This window comes from Daktulosphaira vitifoliae, unplaced genomic scaffold (assembly GCF_025091365.1).
Source record: "Daktulosphaira vitifoliae isolate Bord-2020 unplaced genomic scaffold, ASM2509136v1 Scaffold_5, whole genome shotgun sequence".
NCBI classification, from domain to species: domain Eukaryota; kingdom Metazoa; phylum Arthropoda; class Insecta; order Hemiptera; family Phylloxeridae; genus Daktulosphaira; species Daktulosphaira vitifoliae.
In genome coordinates this window covers 18,248,292-18,268,966 of record NW_026099576.1, presented here as the reverse complement: position 1 = coordinate 18,268,966, position 20,675 = coordinate 18,248,292, and the positions used below count along the sequence as shown (strand labels likewise).

Genomic DNA, 20,675 nt, shown 5'->3' with positions numbered 1-20,675 from the left:
AACACGAATACACCAATTACTTTTACGTAGTAACTTATCACATCATCTTAACACATTTTTAAAATTCAATGATAACTTACCACGTCATTTTAAATTGGGCTTCATCAATGTACTAAAAAGTATTTATTATTTAAATTTCATTTTATCATATCTTATAAAAAAATATTACGTACCTAATACATTTTTTTTAAAGACCATTAACGGAGACTTTCCTCTATTTCTTATATTATTGTTACTCTGAGTGCTTTAAAAATATTTCATATAATTTATACTAAAGAAACGCAAAACTTGTATACTAAATGAAAAAGTTATTACTTATAATTATTACAAATGCCGACACAGTGTTTTATAAATTATTATAATATTTAAACAATAAATTGAAAATATAATACTTTATAATCGTAGAAGCATATTCCTGATAATGTTACTGATAAATTCAAATACGTCTACCAAAATTGAAGTATATTAACGATTTGTAAGAAATCTAATAATTTAATTATATGTTAGTGAAGTAAATTATTTTTTAATAATTTATGAGATTCGATCAGTAACTAAATAATCAAAAGCTTATCGTATTTCTTTTGAAAAGTGTAAAAACTCCAGTAATTTAATAATTTTTAATATTATAACCGTGTATAATTAATTAATTTTATCCTTAATGTTATTTTGAAATAAATTATAAATAATTTGTGAAACAATATATTTTGTATTAGATTTGATTTAATTTTTGGAGGAAATTTACACATTTAACGATTATTCAGTTAATGTTGTTTTGATTGCTACTATGGATCTTATAATACTGTTGGTGATATTTTCTGCTTCAGTTATCGTTGGATTGTTTGGTTTTATGTTTCACTATAAATTTTATAAAAGTATGTTATTTTTAACTTACATAATTGACAGTAGTTTTATGGAATTATTATTATGCATTCACAAAATAAGACTTGAAAATTTATTTATATAGGGTAATTGATTTATTGTTAACCACTAAATTTCATCTAAGATAATAATTATAAAATGTTAATTTTGTTTAGTATTATTTGTTTTTCAATTTATAAGTCGTTTAATATTTTTTAAGTAAATCGCTTATCACTTATAAATGTATCAACTATATTTTTTCAGATGGATAATTTTCTATTATATCAGCCAATTAAATGTGTATGATAGCATATAAAGAAACTAAGTTGATACCTTATAACAATTTAAAATTTGAGAAATAAATAGTACTTAGAAATGCTAAAAAAATAAAATCTCAAAATTACTATTATTTTAGAAGAAATCTAGTGATTAATAATAAATTAATCACTCTGTATATTGATTATCATTATATATTATAAATTTATTTTCTTAGTTGAATCTCAAAAAACTACCACAGATGAAATACCAGTAAGACAAAGAGTAGGATTTCAACGTCAAAATCATAATACAGTTCGGCGCAATGCTAGGAATATAATTGGTATAATATAACTTTTCATTTAATAATTAGAAAATAATGTTTCTGCCTATAAATTGGATTTTTATATTTCCATAATACCTAAGCTTGAACATTTAAAAAATTTATTTGAGCCTTTTAAATTGTAGGAAAATTAGTTGTAACCAAATAAATTGGTCCCATTATTTTTAATCCTCTCTTTCCCCTCCCTAAAAATAATAATTAAAAATATTTAATTTTGAACTTAATATTTATTAATTTAATTATGAAAAAAAATAACTAGTAATGTATCAAATTATAATTTCACATGTTAGTATACTAACTCTACTTAAAATGTTTGTATATTTAACAAGACATCTTCTTTTTTCTTGCCTTTATCCCAACTACTTGGGGTCTGCCACCCTTATCCCTAAATTTCTACTTGATTTGATTACTCACATCATCTACGCACACATCAGCCATTCTCATATTGAATTCAATAACATCCCTCCATCTCTTTTTTGATCTTCCTCTATCTTTTCTTCTTTCAACATTCATTTCCACATCTATTTTTACAGTTTCTGATTCCTCTCTCCTCAAACATGACCAAATCAACTAAGTCTATTTCTCTTATCTAAGATTAACGCTAGACCTATACTCCTTCTTTTATGTTTATTCCTTATCCTATATTCTCTAGTCACTCCACTCATCCATCTAAGTATTCTTATCTCTGTTACACTCATTACTTTATTGTTAACCGCCCAACATTGAACCATATATCACTGATCTCACTACAGTCTTATAGAACTTATCTTTCAGTCTCATTGGAATACTCTTATCGCATAACTCATCAAACGCTTTTCTCCACTTCACTTTCAATCCTGTATCTTACATCCTCGTCAATACCACCATTCTTTTAGTATTCTACTCCTATTCTCTTCAACAATCTCCTTTGCAGTATTCTTTACTCAGCTAGCAAATCTATTTCACACATCATTGATGTCTCCCTCGACATTCCATGACATCCTCTTTTTAACTGTCTTTAAAAAATCTTTTTCTTTTTCCCTTTCAATTTCCATCACTAGATCCTCAATTTTCCTCCTGTGTTCTTTCTGTTTTTGTATACTCTCTTTCCACTACACCATAACTCTATTACCATTATTCTATGATATGTTGTTACACTCTTTTTACTTGCCTTACATTGACTCTCTCTTCCACATAAAGTAATCAATCCGTGATCTATTACTCCCACTCTTATAAGTTATATAATTTTCTGCCCTCTTTTTAAAATAAGTATTAACCAAAGTATTAACTAAAATCATACAATATTTTAAAATCCAGGATTCTTTCTCTAGCCTCATTCTTCCCACTAAAACTACCACTCTTTCATATCTTCTCCTCTCATTACCTACATGTCCATTCATATCTCCACCTATCACCGCATCCTCATTGCCAGATACTCCTTGCATCACCTCATCCATCTCTCTCCAAAATACTTCCTTGTCTATTTCATCACATCTTTCTTGTGGTGTATACGCACTTACTACATTCAACAGTTTTTTCTCAAAAATTAATTTTTACGACTATAATCCTGTCACTATTCCTAACTACCAATACTTTACTTTTCATCTACTCATCCATTATTATCTCTACACCATTCTTTGTATTGGTCTTACTTGAGTATATTATTTTATAACCATCACCTATTTTCTGTGATTTCACTCCTTTTCACTTAGTTTCCTGTACACAACAAAAATTAACTTTTCTCCTCTTCAATACTTCTACTAATTCTCTACTTTTACGAGTGAATTTTCCAACATTCCAAGTACTTATTCTTACTTTGTATCTATCTTTCTCCCTTATATATAAGTCTAGCTTAGAGTTAAGTGGTGATAACCCTACACCGTTGACACTACATGTGTTTAAATATTTAAGAGGATTAGAATAATATTTAACGAAACATTAAAACTATTTTATGTATTACTTAGACCCACTTTTTAGATTAAATTGATTAGTCTGTTTAAGATAGTTAATAAGAGTTATGATTTTAATTAACTTTGTTTTATAATAACAATGAAATATAAATTAATTTTTATTTTAGAACCCAGAAATGAAAATATTGAAGAAGATAATGATGAAATTCCAATAACTCCAGTTATTACAGATCCTAAGCTAGGTGCAAAAAAACGAGCTAAATTAGAAGCTAAAGCTGAGAAAAAAATAAAACGTGAAGTAATTATATTTAAAAATAGTTATTGGATATTTGATGAATATTATGCTAAAAATTTGAAATCAATTTTAGGCAGATTTACAAGAACGGGAAGAACGTAAAAAAAAGCAAGAATTAGAAGAAGCTGAAAGAAAAGCTCGTGAAGATCATGAACTAAGACAGGAACAGGAACGTTTAGCCTTGGAAAAAAGATTAGCAGAAGAAAAAGCTAGAAAAGAGCATCAAGAATATTTAAAATTAAAAGAAAATTTTGGAATTGAAGAAGAAGGCTATGAAGAAACATTAGAAGATGAAGGGGCCACATTAACACAGTTTATGAATTATATAAAGGTTTTATAATAATTATTTAATTGATTATAGAATGGTTATACATAAATTTATATTTTCAGGAAAACAAAGTGGTTGTACTTGATGAATTAGCATTACAGTTCAAACTAAAAACACAAATGGCTATTGATAGAATACAAAGTTTATTAGATGATGGTTTATTAACAGGTTAGTCGTTTTACTTACTTTTATCCCACAAAAAAGTAATACATAGCATTATAGTGTATATTTAATTTTTAAAGAACTTAAGTACAAAATGTCACATTTCTAGAATAAATAATTGTTGTATTTTGAAATATTTTTGTTAGAAAAATTATGAATGAATTTTTTTTATAGTAATAAATTGTTTACAAATTATTTCAAAAAAAATTTTTTTTTTAGAAATAATAAAATCTTATATTTTTAATAATTAAATATATATAAATTCATATGCATCATCATTATGTAAATGTCTTTTTTTGTTTTTTTTTTTAATTAAGGTGTAATTGATGATAGAGGGAAATTTATTTTTATATCACAATCTGAACTGGATGCTGTAGCTTCATTTATAAAAAAACGCGGAAGAGTTTCATTGACTGAATTAGCAGAACACAGCAACAACTTAATTGTCTTAGATAAACCAATTAGGGTTGAATAAATATAAAATAATATGTATAATCATTTTGTTAACATCTGTGTATATTGCTTTTAATATCAAATTTACAAAATATAATTTATATATCGTCATTATCATTATCATCCATTTCTTCATCTTCATCATCATCACTAGTTTCATCTGGATCATCAGCTTGTTGTTCACATTTTGTACATCGACATGTGAACACGTAATTTTCTCTAAAATAAAGAAAAATTCATATACATAAATTGAAACATACATGATGCTATTGAACAAATATTTAAATATGTTTATTAAACTTACTGTAAATATTTTTGTCGTGTATGTCTACTATGATCCAGTTCACATGGAGCAATATAACTGGTATTTATCTCTTCTCCTGGCTCAATAGAGCGAATTGCTATAAGCCTTAAAACATGATTTCCATTAAATACACTAGCAGCATTTGGATAACAGCTATGATTAATAGAACTATGTTCTTGAAATAATGCAGAACCTTCATTATCCAAAAAATCCATACCTACAGCTATTCAAAATGAAATAAATTTACAATTTTTTTTTTTATTAATTAAAAACAAATATATATTTGGATTTAAACAAAAGTTTTTTGCAGANGAAATAATGCAGAACCTTCATTATCCAAAAAATCCATACCTACAGCTATTCAAAATGAAATAAATTTACAATTTTTTTTTTTTATTAATTAAAAACAAATATATATTTGGATTTAAACAAAAGTTTTTTGCAGAAAAAAATAAAATTAATAATAATTAAGTCTATCAGTGTATTAGAATACAAAATATTATTATTGAAAATTGCACAATCCTGTATGAAAATGTTAAACTTAACCCTTTAAAGCCTATTACACCCATATGGACAAGTTAATTTTAGGATAATTAAAAAAAATTCTCGCTGTTTGCAATAGATGGCTCCAACAGTAAGTGTTGGTTGATTTTAATACATCTAAAACGTCATGAACCAAGCTGAAACATACGGTAAACAAACCACTTTGACACATTAACAATTTTATTGTGATATATACTTCTAGTTGTGTAAAAATATCTGATTTTGTTCCCAAATAATCATCATTTATAGGAAGTATTACTGCTCTTATTTCAATCAAAGAAAATCATGACTAAAACACATCAAGAATTATTAAAAGATTATGGAAATGCTGTTCTAAGTGAATGAATGTTCAATGATTGTTCCATCACTTTAAAAGTAGCAAGTTAGATGTTGATGACTGCCCATGTGAAAGAAAGTCAAAGACACTGAATTGGTGAAATTGCTCAATGAGAATCCGTGCCAAATGCAGGAATACTTTGCTTCGGTATTAAATTTTACCCTACAAGCTATTACCAAGAGATTCCATGCGTTTGGAATAATTCAATAGTAAGGAACTTGGGTTTCTTACGATTTAAAGCCAAGGAACATTTAACTATGTTTTTTCGCCTGTGAGCAACTGTTCCAGCAGCAAAAAAAAAAGAAGGGATTTCTTTATTGCATCGTGATAGGTAATGAAAAATGGATTCATTACAGCAACCCAATGAAAGGAAAGTCATAGAATCATGCTTTTACATCATTGGCTTGGCCAAACGTACACATTTCAAAAGTTATGCAGTGTATTTGATATGACCAATGTTATTTATTATGAGCTGTTAAAACCAAACATAATAATCACTGATTGGAATAGACTTCAATTGATGTGACTGAGCCAAACACAGTGCAAAATACTGCCACAATACGAGCAGAGACGTGAAAAAGTGATTCTACTGTATGACAATGCCCGGCCTAATATTGCCAAATATGTTAAAACCTACATAGAAACGCTCAAATGGAAAGTCCTACCTCATCTGCCATAATCCTCAGATATTGTGCCATCCAATTATTACTTGTTCTGTTCAATGGCATATGGTCTGGCTGAGTTTCGCTCATATGGAAAAATTAAGAAATAGATCGATTCATTAATAGCCTTAAAATACAAACACTTTTATTGTAATGGTATTCGAGCTCTGCCAGAAAAATGGGTAAAATTTGTCACTAGCAATGGGCAATAATTTGAATAATATATATATGTAAATATTTTTTCACAATAGTTGCATTAAAAAAAAAAAAAAAAACAGCGAGAACTTAGTTGCGTCTCTAATAATACTATTAAAAATTATGTCTCAAATTTTAAACAAAATGAAAACAAAATATATTAAAATTGAATGATTCAGTTTTCATACTCTATATTTCAACGGACATACCTTGTTCCATAGCATTATATGCAATATCTACAAAATTCTCAAAATATTTCATCTGGTCAGGAGAAAGATGCTTTTTACATATATTAGACCAACGCTGAAATGCACTAGTTCCAACACCTTGCCCATTTGTACCAATTAAAGCTAATAATGATTTAAATCCATTAGGTGTTAACCACTAAAAACATACAAAGGTTAGAAGTAATAATAAAGAACTATAATATTTTAGATCTTGGGAAATAATTTATTAGTTACTTGGCTGGATTCTTTGATTGGTAAAGATTTTAACACACCAAAACGTAATTGTTCAATTTGTTCAGCGAATTTTTCTCCTAACATTTTATGAACTAATTTTTCATTTTCATTTTCTGTTCGGTGACAAAACTAAAAATATAATAAAATCAATTAATAAAAAAAAAATTATTAATTTTCTATATAATTAAGTCTTACATTAGAAATTATTGTATTTGCTTTTTGAGGTGATGATGATAATTCAATTATAGCTAATAGACGACACAGTAACATTATATTGTGACTCTCTGGCGGATAATGCATCGTTCTAAAAATAATTCAAAATTTTAATTATAAATTGGGTGCCAGCTATTTCAAATGTTTTTGCTTTTATTTTTATCCCACACTTTTTTTTCACTAGAGGTCATAAAAAATGTAATAAATTATTGATGATTATAAGTGGTAGGTTGTAAACAATGATTGATTTTTTATAAGGTAAATAGAAAATTATAAGTTATTGACACTTAAATATTTCTAAAAATAATATTTAGAATATATACTGTTTATTATTTTTTCATGTTATTTGTAAATCAAACATTTTAAATTAAAATAGCAAAAGAATGAAATAAAATCGGAAAAACTTTTTTCATACCTTTTGGGGTTAATCACACAATTTTAACTCATACAAGTTGCATATAAAAAATAAGGCACCATATTTTTTATATGGGATCTAATTTTTTTACTCGGGAGTCTAAGTTAGAATTTATAATAATTAAATAATATAGACATTATTTATAAAAAATATGATATTTTTTAATAAACCTTACAAAATAATTAACTTAAAAATTTAGGTATTAGTGCTTATTGATAGTTTTCAAACCACCATTAAAATAATATAACAATGGTAATATTTACCTCCATAATTCTTCTAAATAATGCAAAGGGTCACTGGTATCAGGTCTACAAAGAAGTTGGTGATACTGATTTAAAGCATTCTCTAAACAAGTATGACTACAATACCAAACCTAAAATGTTCAATTGCAATTATTTGTTTAATTGGAAACTATTTAAAAATATATAATAAAATAATTCATTCATTTCATTAATAGTTGGAGGCACATAAGAATAAGGACATATTGAGCTTTAATCTAAGATAGGTTATAGCTAAAAAACTTTCTTATAAACTATACATTTAAAATTTTTTCAAAACAGTATTTAATAAGGATAGTTCAAATTGAATTTTTTAACCATTCGAAAGTACATTTAAAACAACAATTTATAGCCCTATCCTAAAAATTTTTCACTATCGTACAAAATATAAGTTAAATATCAAGCTAATTTTTATTAGCTTGGTTACCAAATAAAAGTAAAAATTATGTAAGTGATTAAGTCATATGAAATATTAAACCTTACTTTGCAAAATTCACATTGAACATAATCTTTTATATTATTTTTTGTAGGACAATATTCTTCAAATGGAACTTCAGTGATTGCAGCATTGGTCAATCGAATTACATTTTCATTGATTGTTTCTAAAGGACTTATTTTATAACAAATAATATTACTATTTTTTTAAGAACAACATTCAAGTTATACAACAAAATATTTACAATAAATAAAAATCGTCTAAAATTTTACTTAGAACCTTGATATTCTAAGGTCACCATATATAAAATATTAGGTTCTTATCTTTTGCCAAAGAATTCTATGCAGTACTAACATACAGTGCCAGATTTATTGGAGGTATAGAAGGTACATCATACCAGATTTTCAGTATTATAGGAACCTCATAAAATATTTTTTATTATTAAAAATTATTATTTTAAAAATAACATATGAAATCAGACAATTTTTATTTTTAAGTTTCTACTTAAACAGACTACTCATATTTGAGAAAAAAATTAAATCAAAATGAAATTATTAGGGCAAAACGAAAAATAATTACATGTTTTTTGGAAAAGTTCAATCATACTTTGAAAATAACTTTGAACACCTTAATATAATAAGTAAAAAAAATTTTTTTAACAACTTAAGTGCAAGTTATTTGTCAACAAAGACAAAAAAGTAATTCTTTTTATTAGGATTATAATTATAATATTGTATATTAATTTGACCAATATAATATTATAATATAATTTATTAAAATATCTTTTTTTAAACATTATAAATAAATGAGATTCAAAAATATATAATATATGTAAAATCAATTTAATAATTAATATTAAAATTAGAATTTAAGTACCTTAAGCAATGATTACAAGCTCGATAACCATAAAGACTATTCCAAGAAAACTGACAAGACACAAAAGGAATTTCTTCAAAAATTAGTTCATCTGGTTCAAAGTGCTTTGTTGCAAATAAACAATTACCCTAAAAATAAAGCTTTTCATTTAAACTAACAAACTTTATGAATATAGAACTTAAGTTTTAAACAAATAACCTTAAAATGAAATAATTTTAATGGCATAACAAAAATATAACTAGGAAACTAAAGAATTTAAACTTAGAAATTTAATATTAAATTTTTTTTTTTGCGAATTGTGTAAAACTATTAATATAATTATAGCTACATCTGTAATTAAAATAATACTCCATATCAGACAATCTTACTTTAATAGCATCGAATTTTTTTATATATCCTTTATTGACATCCTCCATATTAGTCTTCAAATAAATACTTGATATACTTAAAAATATTTCTGCTATTTAAATGAGATTATTAAAAATTACAATACATATCTAACTAAAAGTTAACTCAATAAATCAGATCATACTTTTATAATTTAAGAATTAATATAACTATGCATTAGTTTTAAATAATTTCTATAAATAAATATATTTACATCTAAAGTCTAATTTGTTTTATTTGTGAATAAGAAATATCTAAAGACAATTATATGTAATATAGAAACCACCAAAAAAATAGCAATCGGATTGATTCCAAATAATTCCTGTAAAATGAACAGTTTCGATAATTTGAATAATGAATTTTTAAATTATACAATAGATTTGAGCTTGGGATAGTTTTAGGTTATAAATCCAATATAATCAGAAAAATATGCTATAGCTGTCAACACTGTTGGTTAATTCATGTTTAACAAAAAATAAATTGTAGAAAAATGTTTAATCAGGTTGTATGTTGCTGACAAGTTCTGCATGTTCTATTAACTTTAAAATACTTGAACGGTAAGTCATAATAATTTAATGTCTGGTCAACAGAAAAGATAGAGCTACCCTGCGGTTCTGAATTTAAACGTTTCTGATTGGCTACTGAATGTAAACAAGGTACCATCGATCGTGTTTTCGTCATGTGACCTTTGATTTCATTAGCTTACAAAAACCAATGTGTTTATTTATTATAAATAGTTTTTTAGTACTGTTGTTATTTTTGCTTTCGCCTCACGGCCAATGTGGCGCTAGTGCTGTATGATGTAAACACGGAATTGTGAAAATTTCATAGTTAAGAGAATTCACGAAAATTTGTAATCGAATTCACAACCGCATCGTACATTTTTTATTCAATGTGGACCAACAAGTGGGTATACCCTAATACAATATTCTATTGTGTTCGTCAGGAATTGTTCATTCATTAACTAGGTCTGATAGAAAATTATAATATAATCGAAACTGATTTCAAATTCCGTGGAGGCCACCTGCTAAATGAAAGTCATGGCCGTGCGTGTTTCTTTGTCATAGACTGTGGGTTCCATAAATTTAAGGAAATTTATTAGATCTGTTTAGAGGAGTACTTGCTCAACTTCAAAAGTAATTTGAATAAGTTTTCTCATTAAACACTTCCATTTTGATTATTTTTCATTAGCAAAAAAGTAAATAAACAAAGTGTTTCTAAGTCATTTACTATCCTCGTGGCCTCTTATCGTTATCAAATGTCCTTGATAACCCTTATGCTAGTTTTAACAATTTTGCTTTGTATAATGAAGACCTATTTATTTTTAATTAGATAGCCTTTCAACTCTTTCTTACAATCATGGTTTAATATTGTGAACCAAAATTAAGAAATATTCATTTGGAATATTTAAAAAAACTTGCTGCACTGTATCAATGCTTAATATGCAAATTTATCATGAAATAAAGTGAAACAAAAATAGTAGGTAGGGACCATACTTGTTTAATGTATACATTATGTTTATTAAGTTATTATTTTGCTGTATTTTTAATTTTATTTCGGATAAATTATTATATAATTGCTTAACTTGGAAAAATAAATTGCTATTTTTAAGAGTTAAAAAAATTAGTATAATTTAAACAGCTGTTGTATTTAAATAATAGAATTATCGGGAACTTTATTTCTTTGTTAGTCTCAGAATACGGGTATGTGTATCTATATCTATGTTTGACCTATCTATAAATTTAATATTTGAAGTGGATTCATTCCTTAACAATTTATAGAATTTATAGAATTTGGGTAAAATTTTAATTAACAATTATTTTACCAATAACAACTTAAACTGTTTCAAATATTTTTCTTTATGTTTTTTCAACAATTTTATTTAAACTAATATTCTTGATTTATTACATATTTTGTTATAATATTAAATATGAACCTTTAACGATAGATAAATAAATTTTATTATTAACGTAATGCAATACATTAAAAGACTTCAAACTATATTAAGCTAAATTTCTACTACTTTTATAAATTATGCTGAATATTTTTCAAACATGTGATATGTGTTATGAAATTAAAATTATATAAACCAAAATGAGTATTGTAATATTTAAGTATACAATAACCGATACTGTTGCAAATATATATAGATTTTAAATAAATACCTTATAGTTTTTTCTAATCCATTGACGAAACCTAATATCTTAAATATTAGTAGATCAGCAATCATTAAAATGGCACATAATCAGATTTAGTAAAGAACTCGGGGTCCCAGATCTCCATAAAAATGTTCTTTATTTTGATTATTATAAAAAAAAAAAAAAAATGTTAACAGCAAAGTTAGATTTTTTAAAGTTTTTTGTATGTTCAATTATATGTTATACTTATTTATTTCATGAAAATTGACCATAAAAACATTTATATGATAAATAGTAAATGTGTTAAATTGTTTACTTTTATTAAAAAAAAAAATTGAAAATTTTTTGTTGTTCAATTGTTTTTAATATTAAAGAATCACTGTTTTTTATTATAATATAATTTATTTTTTATAGGTTAAGTTAAAAAAATCTAACAAAGTTTGTTTTTGCAAGATTAAACAACGTTTTTATGAAGCTTTCAATTATTTTAGTTGAAAAAACTGCATTGTAGCATTTAAAATAATTGAAAATGAACAATAAAGATTATACTAATTTATTTGGTACACTAGAAACAAAACGTGTGCTAAAAGCAGATTACCCAACAGAAAGTTCATCATTAGGTGTACCTATTCCAATACGAAAAAACGGTGAACTTAATACATTGCAAGATTATGGATTTGAATTATTTGATACATCTAATGCTCTTATTCAAGATCCAATGGTTGTAAATAGTGGCGATCAAAATTTTTTTACCACAAATGATACTGGATGGATTGGAAAAACCGATGATATGTCATTTATTAAAATGGATGAAGATATTTTTGAGGTTAAATAATTGATTAATAATTAATATAATCTATATAAGACAATCATTAAAAGTTATTTATTTTAAATTTATGGTGCATAAATAGTAAAGCATAACTTCAAAACATTAACTTTACACAAAATCAAAAAATACATTCTTTTTTATATTTTTCTTTTTCTAATGTAAGTAGGAAAATGTGTGATTAATAACTTTTGGCCCAGTAGTTCTGGAGTTATTAATATTTTTATATATGAAAGAAAAAGTAACATGACAGATAAATATGTAATGGTAAAAATAATATAACCTGCATCTCATTCCTAGTCTATATATGTTAAAGTATTAATAACTTCCAAAATATTGGTTCAAAAAGTTTTTCAATGATTTTTTTTTGCTTAACTATTTACTATTAAATGAGCTAGATAAATATGCATATTACCATTAAAAAATTAAGTTGACATCCTTATAAAGTATTACATAGCTAATAATTCAAGAATAATATGTAACTAAAGGCAACAAAAAAAATGTTTAAACTATTTTTATTTTGTATGTTATTGAGTGGGTTATTTCAAAAATAATAATAGTGATTAATTAATTTTTACAGGTTGATCAATCTGACTTGCTACAAGGTCCAACATTAGCTGAATTAAATGCTAATGGTGGTGAGTCTTTATTAGAAGATCTTAACTTTGATGATCTACTGTTACCACCTGATTCAGTTAAATCAGAAATATCTGATACAGTGCCATTAATGGGATCTTATATTATTGACCATGTAGTAAATACTAGCCCCATCAATAGACCCAGTTCATCAAAATCTGGTTTTCAGCTCTCACCTAATAGTTGTAGCTCACATTCATCGCTTTCTCCTGGGCCAACTACACCAATAACTTTACAAGAATTATTAAAAAAGGAAACAAAACCAAAAACATGTTTGTCTCCTACAACATTTGGCACTAGTGTTCCTGGATCAGGATTTCTTTTACCTAGTCGTTCAAGAACGAGTCTATCGTCTTCTGCTCCTACACATCTTGGACTAGATCAGATTTGGCAGCGTAGAGAGCCTAGACAACATTTGTTATCTACTGGATCATTAGTTGAAGCAGAATCAACTTCATCTTTGTCTACAGGTATTTTAGAAACTTAATTTTAGATATATTTTATTTATCTTGATTTCAATAAAGGTGGTGTGTTGAGTCCAGAAGCTTATGATTTTTCTTTAGATGAAGCTATAGATGACACTGATGATGATACAGAACAAGAAGAAGACTATTCAACTGATGCAGGTATGGAAAGAAACAAATTTATTTTTATTTTACATAGTAGCTATGATACTTATTATCTATATTTCGACAAGATTCTGGCGGTGAAAGTGATAATGGAGGAACCTCAGCTAAGTCTTCTTCTCATAAAGATAGATTTTTTTGGCAGTATAATGTTCAGTCAAAAGGTCCTAAAGGTCAACGTTTAGTTTTAAAATGCAAATTAGAAGATCCACATTGTTTAAATGAAGTTACAGATCCAGTGTTCAGCCCAAGTTGTTCAATTCAAGGGATAAAGCATAGGTTTGATATTTTATTTATTAATTAGTAATATTAAAAGTAAAAACACATTTTGAATGCACTTATATTATAGTGGGAAAGCAAGAAAAGGTGATGGCAATGATTTAACACCAAATCCTAAGAAACTACAGTCAATTGGTAGGGAGTTGGACAAATTAAATAAAAGTATAAATGAAATGACACCTGTTAGTGAGTTGCCATTTAATATCAGACCAAATACTCGCAAAGAAAAGAACAAATTGGCTTCTAGGTATAGTATTTTTTATTTTTCAAACATTTATTCTCATTTAAAAAATATAAATAAATTTAACTTATTAACTTTTAAGCATTAAAAAAGTGGTATACGTTTTTATTATTTGTACTAGGTCCAACATAATACAAACTTATAAATAAATTTTATATACAATTAATAAAATTAATTTAAATGTTAATTAGTATTGTTTTCAATTTATGTGGTTAAATATTTTTAGGTCTATCACTTATCCCTCATAAAAGTACCAAATTAATTTTTTTAATGGCTATATATATGTTTACTTAATTCAAACTTAAGATAATATTCCATAAACCTATATTTTATAAGTTTATGTCATAATGAAACTTTCCAATGACTTAAACGATGAGTAAAACTATTTAAATTATCAGGGTTCTTCTTTTTTAATGATATTGCTTTAAATCTAACCAAAGATCTTATGTCTGATATGTAGTCTACTTTATTTATTTAAAAAAATCATTTAATTAAAAATTTTTATATATGTTAATCTATGTAACAAATGTAAATATATAATGTAAATCCCTATGTATTAAGAAGTGAATAATCTAGTAAACAAACCTATTTATTATTTGAAATTAGCATGTTATAAAATTGAATTTTTAATTGTATTATTGCTTAAAAACAATATTAAATAAGATAACTTATGTTATGATTAAATTAATCTATGTATATATTATGTTATTTTCTATTTTCTAGAGCTTGTCGTCTAAAAAAAAAAGCACAACATGAAGCAAACAAAATTAAACTCTTTGGACTAGAAACAGAACACAGTAAGTCTAAATATATTTGCATTACACATTTTTTTTTAATCTTACAAATAAAATTGTTCATAATATCTGATTATAATAAATGAAACAATCATTAATTTCCTATTATAATTAGATAAAAAGGATTGAAAATTTTATTTTTTCAAAAATTAAATTTTATCCAATACATTAAAATTTTGAATAAAAAAAATCAAATAATAATAAATTCTTGTGATTTATTATTATTAATAATAATAATAAATTATTATTAATTAAAATCAATAAAGAGTAATAAAATAATCACTGAATTCTTATTTAGTATCTAAAATAATTATTGATTATAATAGAATTTTTTTTATATAATAAACAGATTACTCAATTGATTTTGGAACATCTATTTAAAAAAATTGATTAAATTAGTTTTTAAATTAAATTATAGCTTCTAGAATAATATTTTTGTTTGTTTAAGAAAAAACGAAAATATTGTTTAAGACCTATAATTCATTCAAAATTTATGATTTTTTTTATATGCTTTAAAAATGCCTAATCTTTTCCAATATCTTAATATATCGCTACTAAAATCAAAACAGATGGTTATGTTGAGCAAATTTAACTTTTGTAAAATTAATATTTTCTACTCTTGGATAAATAATGTTTTATTTAAATTTGGGGACGTATCATGTTAAACTACAGTTAGTTAAATTGTTTTAATGTTTTCAGTTAACAGTGAAAACATTTTGATGTGAAAATTCCGCTTCATAGTTGAAAGAATTGATAGAAACTAGTAATATATACTATCTTAAAAGTGTATGTAATCAAAACTCAACGATTTCTAACTCAATGAAATTTAAATATTTAAAACTCAATTTTATTTAAAAAAAATTCATATGATGGAGTTAAATTAAAAAAAAAAGTTATTTTTTTATAATTTATTTACATTTAAAATATTTCACAAATTTATTTATTTAAGGGTTTCAAGACATTAAATGTAGTGTAAACTCCAGTGATAATATGATACTTTCCTTGTACACCAATTATATTAATCATTATACTTAAAGTTAAAACCTATTTGTTCTATTTGTACAACATACAATTTTTTAGGACGTTTAATAAATGCTATATCTCAAGTCAAACAACTACTAGTAACAAGGATGACTAATGATTCTTTTACCAATGAAAATCAAGAATTAGCTAAAACTAGTGATAAAATTACCAAAAATGCTACCAGTAAGTAATCTTAAAATGTATCAGCCTTTTAATACATTGCAAACAATATATTCATGAAACTTAGAATTACACAGGTGCAAATGATTTATCGTTGACAATTTCTCCTGAAAAATCTTAATTTTAACCAAAAAAATTATTTAAAAAATTTTGTATACATTTTTTGGGATAAATGTTACCATTATCAGCACTAAATACATACTGACATAATTTGTAGTTTTTTGAGTTAAATATTTGTTTGTTTTGTATTCATTTTTAATAAAACTATATTTTATTTCTTCAAGAAACCATAACTAATTTTAATCACTTTTGTTTGACAATTTGAATCATTGAACAATTTTTTAGAACTTAAAGTTGCTGGACAAACAACTGAATTTGTAAACAAAATTCTTGAAAAAACCAAATCGGGTGCACGCAGAGGGGGCCTTGATGAACTTTAAATGCCAAAAGTCAAGTACCCTTATCCTAGTCTTTATGTAAGTAATTAAAACATAAAAGTATATTTATTTTAAGATCGTATATGCATTAACATGTGTTGACTACATTTTAATGAAGATACAAAATTACATTATTTATTTAAGTTTTTTATAAATTTAACATTCATTTTATCTCTTATTTTGCTGACCTTGATTTCTCATTTAGAATTATGAAAATGATGTATCATTTAAACTAAAATATTGTATTAGAAGAATTTTTAAATATTCTTTGATTTCATTATTAAATTCATATAAATATCAATTCGGATAATTAATGTTTGTGTATTATCTTGTTTCTTTTTTTATGTAAAACTCATGATCTAAACCAAATAATATGAAATTTGAGAAAACATTGATTTTTGCTGTAAAAATAATAACTTCAAATTATGGATGATTGAATTTCGAATAATTATATTATAATTTCAGATAAAGGATAATTTTAAAATTGAATTTTTGTCATTTTTATTATTAGATTTCAATTTTTATCAAATTACAGTTTTAAGAGTAGTTATTTAGTAGTTATTTTTCAGCTATTATTTAATTTGATGTATACAACTTTTCCGATTTTAATTCATAGTTATACAATTTAATCTTTAAAATAATATTATTTATTATCATTTAGCTATTACTATTGACCATCATTTACTTTTTTAATGACTACCGGTAAAATATTTTAACTTCAGTTATTTAAGTATTGAACATTACATATATAATTTTTCTTATTTATACATTTTACTTTAATTTAAATTTTTACAGCCAAGAAAAATATAAAAATTAATTTTTAAATTATTTAATCAAAATATTTGTACAAATTTTATACTTTTCATTTTAATTACTGATTTAATATTAAGTTGGTTATTTTCCATACATTGATAAATATAGTATAAATTATCTTGTGTTAATTTTTAAAATTATTTTAAAAAACTCAAAATTAATTTATATTTTATGAGATTTAGGTAAAATATATGAAATCAATAAAAACACCTCTATCTTAAAAGTTATAGTTCAGTTATAAAAGTAAAATATTTGTTTACAGAATATTTTCTTAACAAGCAATAATATTTTTAGTAAAATCAATTTGTTTTATTGACAAATTTTTTTTCTAAAAATAAGATTTCTTTGAGAATTTCTCTCGATTTTATTACAAAAGTTTTTTTTTATTTGTTTTTTAATTTAAACCATAAAATTTTAATTTGTTAATATAATTGTAAAAAATTGAGTTATCATATTTTTTATTTCTAACAGTTTTCTTTGAAAATGTAACAGTTTGAATTTCTTTTTTTTAAATGTATATAAATTCATATGCCATATTTTTGCAAATTACTAGCTATTTTTTTACTGGATAAAATTATTCACTATACTAGTCTCAAGATTTTTAAATTGCAAATTTAAACTATTAAAAAGTTTTCCCTAGCATATTAAACAAAAAATCTCTAATAAATCATTATGATTAAGTAAAATTTATATTCTTAGATATACTAATCGAAAAGAAAATAGTATGTGGTAATTGGTATTTTAAATTCTAAATATCAATTTTAATACTTCTAAATTAAAGAAAAATAATACTTATATATTTAATATATAAAAGTGCATACAAAAAATGAAAGGACAATTAGTAAATTACTTATATGCTATAAATTTTCTTTAAAATTTTTTATTAAATCATTTTGAGTTAAATTTAATATAGTACCAATTGTTTAATTTTTAATTGGTAACTAAAAATGGGCTATATACTTACATATAACATTTATAAAGAAATGTTAAAATATAAACTAAAGTAAAATTTGTGTTACAAAAGTATTTTTACTTATTATTTTGTTATAATTTCAGAAAGGATTATGTTTAGTGGATCTCTGATAATTGCATTAAACATATAAAAAATATTTTTTCTAAAGTATATTCTATTTTATAACTATCTAAATGTATTTATACCAAGAACTTACATTTTACTCTCAGTTAATGGTCTGTTTATTTTTTAAATCATATAATGTAAAATTTAATTTTTACGAACAATATTATTGTTAAATTATTAATTATTTGTTTTTAGTTTTACAATTTTTGATTAATTAAACTTATTACTTTAAGAACTTATTTTAATATATTAAGGGTAAAGTTACTAGTTTCTGTAAAATATATATATATAGTTACCTACATAAAAATATGTGATAAAACACAGTTGCTCATTTTAATTATCCTCAATTGACACAAAAATGTTAAAATTTGGAATTAATGTAATTTTTATTAAAATATTAACAGTTCTTATTTTATCATTTAAATTGAATATATGACATATTTTAACTTATAAACTATAACTTTAATTTTTAAGTTATAATTAAAATTGTTTGAAGCCTATGAATTTAAGCTTCAAAAATATATTTTTTAAAACAAAACAGTAAGATTTATATGAATAGCAAGCCATAAATGTATTATTGATTTAGGATAACTATTTAGGAATAGTGTATAGCTTTAAAATTTGAACTATTTGATTATTATAGCTTTCTCAATGAATGCAATTTTTGTTTAAATAAATAAGCTCATTAAAAAATAAAAGATTGAAAATCTTTAATACATTTTTTTAATAAAAACGAAATTGTTTTTACTGTCATGTTTGTGTTCAGTATGTGATAATTTAAGTACCATTTGAGAAGTTCGTTTAATTACTTATTTTTTTAAATATTGTTATAAATATTATTCTTATACATAAAGTTTTACAAAGAATATGATTAATTATCCCAGTTTAAATTATTGTAATAGCTATTTACTAAAAATATTATTAATGTTATGTAGGTATTAGGTTTAAGATATCTCTCTGTATAAATATATTGTGATTTTAATTTTGCAACAATTTTTAATTTATATATTCTGTTAAGTTTATTTTTATGGAGTGTATGTAATGTGAGATATACTTGTTTTTATTTTTTTGTTAAATTATTAATTTGTGAGTAAAAATCATTATTAATATTTGTTGTTATTTTCGTTTTTTATTATCATAATCACCATTTAAAATTAAAATAAAAAAACCAGCACAGTGGCATAGTTGGGTCCAGTATAGATTTAATCTGACAGTGATTAAAATCACTATCATAAAAAGCAGATAGAGCACACACAAATAGAGTGAAAAAATTAATAAATTACAAAGTAAAATCATTTACTTTTGCAGTTGAATACTTTTATCCTATCAAATCTAATTCGACAATAAATACATTAAAAATATTAGAAATGAATCATTTTAATTGTTTGCGTGGATACAACTTTTTAAGGTACTCTTTATTTGATTAAGGAATATTTTTTCAATTTTTGAGGGTAATATCTTCAACTAAATACGGATTATAATCATTTGACATATCATTGAAATAAGTAGGTTAATTGAGGGTTGGAAAAATAAATCACAGCAACAAAAAAAAAAACATTGTAAAATACTATTAACATAAATAAGAAATTTCTTCTCATGAGGAGAGACTACAGTGATGGGATCCTTGATATTTATTGTAGTTAATGAATATAAATGAAATAAAAATCAAATAATTTGAACATTTTTCTAACTTAAAAAGAATGCAAAATATGAATGCCACAGGCGGGATTCGAACCTAGTACCCTAACTGTGAAAGACATAAGTGTCATCGATTCAGCAACTGTTCGTCACTTTCGTTGCTAATAAAATTGGCAATTTAAGCTGATTCAAATTTTAAAGTTACTTTATAGTCTTTAAAAAAGCAAAAAAATTTAAATAAGTTTAACTTCTTATATCTTAAGAACTTTATTCTAA

General features: G+C 24.1%; 3 protein-coding genes across 10 annotated transcripts; 2 read left to right on the top strand and 1 right to left on the bottom strand.

The window, feature by feature from the left end:
- The first annotated feature begins 2 nt into the window (after positions 1–2).
- LOC126907675 (DDRGK domain-containing protein 1) lies at positions 3–4,700 on the top strand. Of its 4 annotated transcripts, none has more exons than XM_050689132.1 (7): positions 3–119; positions 714–872; positions 1,352–1,456; positions 3,513–3,643; positions 3,714–3,971; positions 4,031–4,136; positions 4,448–4,700. In XM_050689132.1, exons 2-7 carry the CDS (start codon positions 785–787, stop codon positions 4,603–4,605), a joined length of 846 nt encoding a protein of 281 aa, XP_050545089.1. In that variant the 5' UTR covers positions 3–119; positions 714–784; the 3' UTR covers positions 4,606–4,700. The 4 variants fall into 4 exon arrangements, with proteins under 4 accessions (XP_050545089.1, XP_050545090.1, XP_050545088.1 ...); XM_050689133.1 differs by lacking the exon at positions 3–119 and adding an exon at positions 198–460; XM_050689131.1 differs by lacking the exon at positions 3–119 and adding an exon at positions 198–475.
- On the bottom strand, positions 4,623–10,253 carry LOC126907674 (histone-lysine N-trimethyltransferase SMYD5). 2 transcript variants are annotated; one of them, XM_050689128.1, is made up of 10 exons: positions 9,836–10,253; positions 9,672–9,763; positions 9,304–9,431; positions 8,475–8,601; positions 7,977–8,086; positions 7,281–7,389; positions 7,086–7,214; positions 6,834–7,008; positions 4,888–5,110; positions 4,623–4,802 (listed from the first exon to the last, which is right to left on the bottom strand). In XM_050689128.1, the coding sequence occupies exons 2-10, from the start codon at positions 9,717–9,719 to the stop codon at positions 4,682–4,684; spliced, it is 1,170 nt and encodes a 389-aa protein (XP_050545085.1). In that variant the 5' UTR covers positions 9,720–9,763; positions 9,836–10,253; the 3' UTR covers positions 4,623–4,681. The 2 variants fall into 2 exon arrangements, with proteins under 2 accessions (XP_050545085.1, XP_050545086.1); XM_050689129.1 differs by having other exon boundaries at positions 9,905–10,253.
- Positions 10,254–10,373: 120 nt separating this feature from the next.
- Positions 10,374–19,870, top strand: LOC126907671 (protein CREBRF homolog). Of its 4 annotated transcripts, XM_050689122.1 has the most exons (11): positions 10,374–10,596; positions 11,023–11,173; positions 12,243–12,654; positions 13,235–13,760; positions 13,815–13,916; positions 13,988–14,195; positions 14,266–14,442; positions 15,160–15,233; positions 16,311–16,436; positions 16,779–16,909; positions 18,740–19,870. In XM_050689122.1, the coding sequence occupies exons 3-10, from the start codon at positions 12,358–12,360 to the stop codon at positions 16,871–16,873; spliced, it is 1,605 nt and encodes a 534-aa protein (XP_050545079.1). In that variant the 5' UTR covers positions 10,374–10,596; positions 11,023–11,173; positions 12,243–12,357; the 3' UTR covers positions 16,874–16,909; positions 18,740–19,870. The 4 variants fall into 4 exon arrangements, with proteins under 4 accessions (XP_050545079.1, XP_050545077.1, XP_050545080.1 ...); XM_050689120.1 differs by lacking the exon at positions 11,023–11,173; XM_050689123.1 differs by lacking the exons at positions 10,374–10,596; positions 11,023–11,173 and adding an exon at positions 10,619–10,826.
- The last annotated feature ends 805 nt before the right edge of the window (positions 19,871–20,675 follow it).

Coding starts and splice junctions, on each gene's coding strand:
- LOC126907671 (XM_050689120.1), top strand. CDS start 12,358: ATGAACAATAAAGATTATACTAATTTATTTGGTACACTAGAAACAAAA. Junction 12,655..13,234: donor TGGATGAAGATATTTTTGAG/GTTAAATAATTG, acceptor TAATTTTTACAG/GTTGATCAATCTGACTTGCT. Junction 15,234..16,310: donor TGGACTAGAAACAGAACACA/GTAAGTCTAAAT, acceptor ACAATTTTTTAG/GACGTTTAATAAATGCTATA.
- LOC126907675 (XM_050689132.1), top strand. CDS start 785: ATGGATCTTATAATACTGTTGGTGATATTTTCTGCTTCAGTTATCGTT. Junction 3,644..3,713: donor AGAAAAAAATAAAACGTGAA/GTAATTATATTT, acceptor AATCAATTTTAG/GCAGATTTACAAGAACGGGA. Junction 3,972..4,030: donor AGTTTATGAATTATATAAAG/GTTTTATAATAA, acceptor TTATATTTTCAG/GAAAACAAAGTGGTTGTACT.
- LOC126907674 (XM_050689128.1), bottom strand. CDS start 9,719: ATGGAGGATGTCAATAAAGGATATATAAAAAAATTCGATGCTATTAAA. Junction 8,602..9,303: donor GCTTGTAATCATTGCTTAAG/GTACTTAAATTC, acceptor TTATAAAATAAG/TCCTTTAGAAACAATCAATG. Junction 7,009..7,085: donor CAATCAAAGAATCCAGCCAA/GTAACTAATAAA, acceptor GTATGTTTTTAG/TGGTTAACACCTAATGGATT.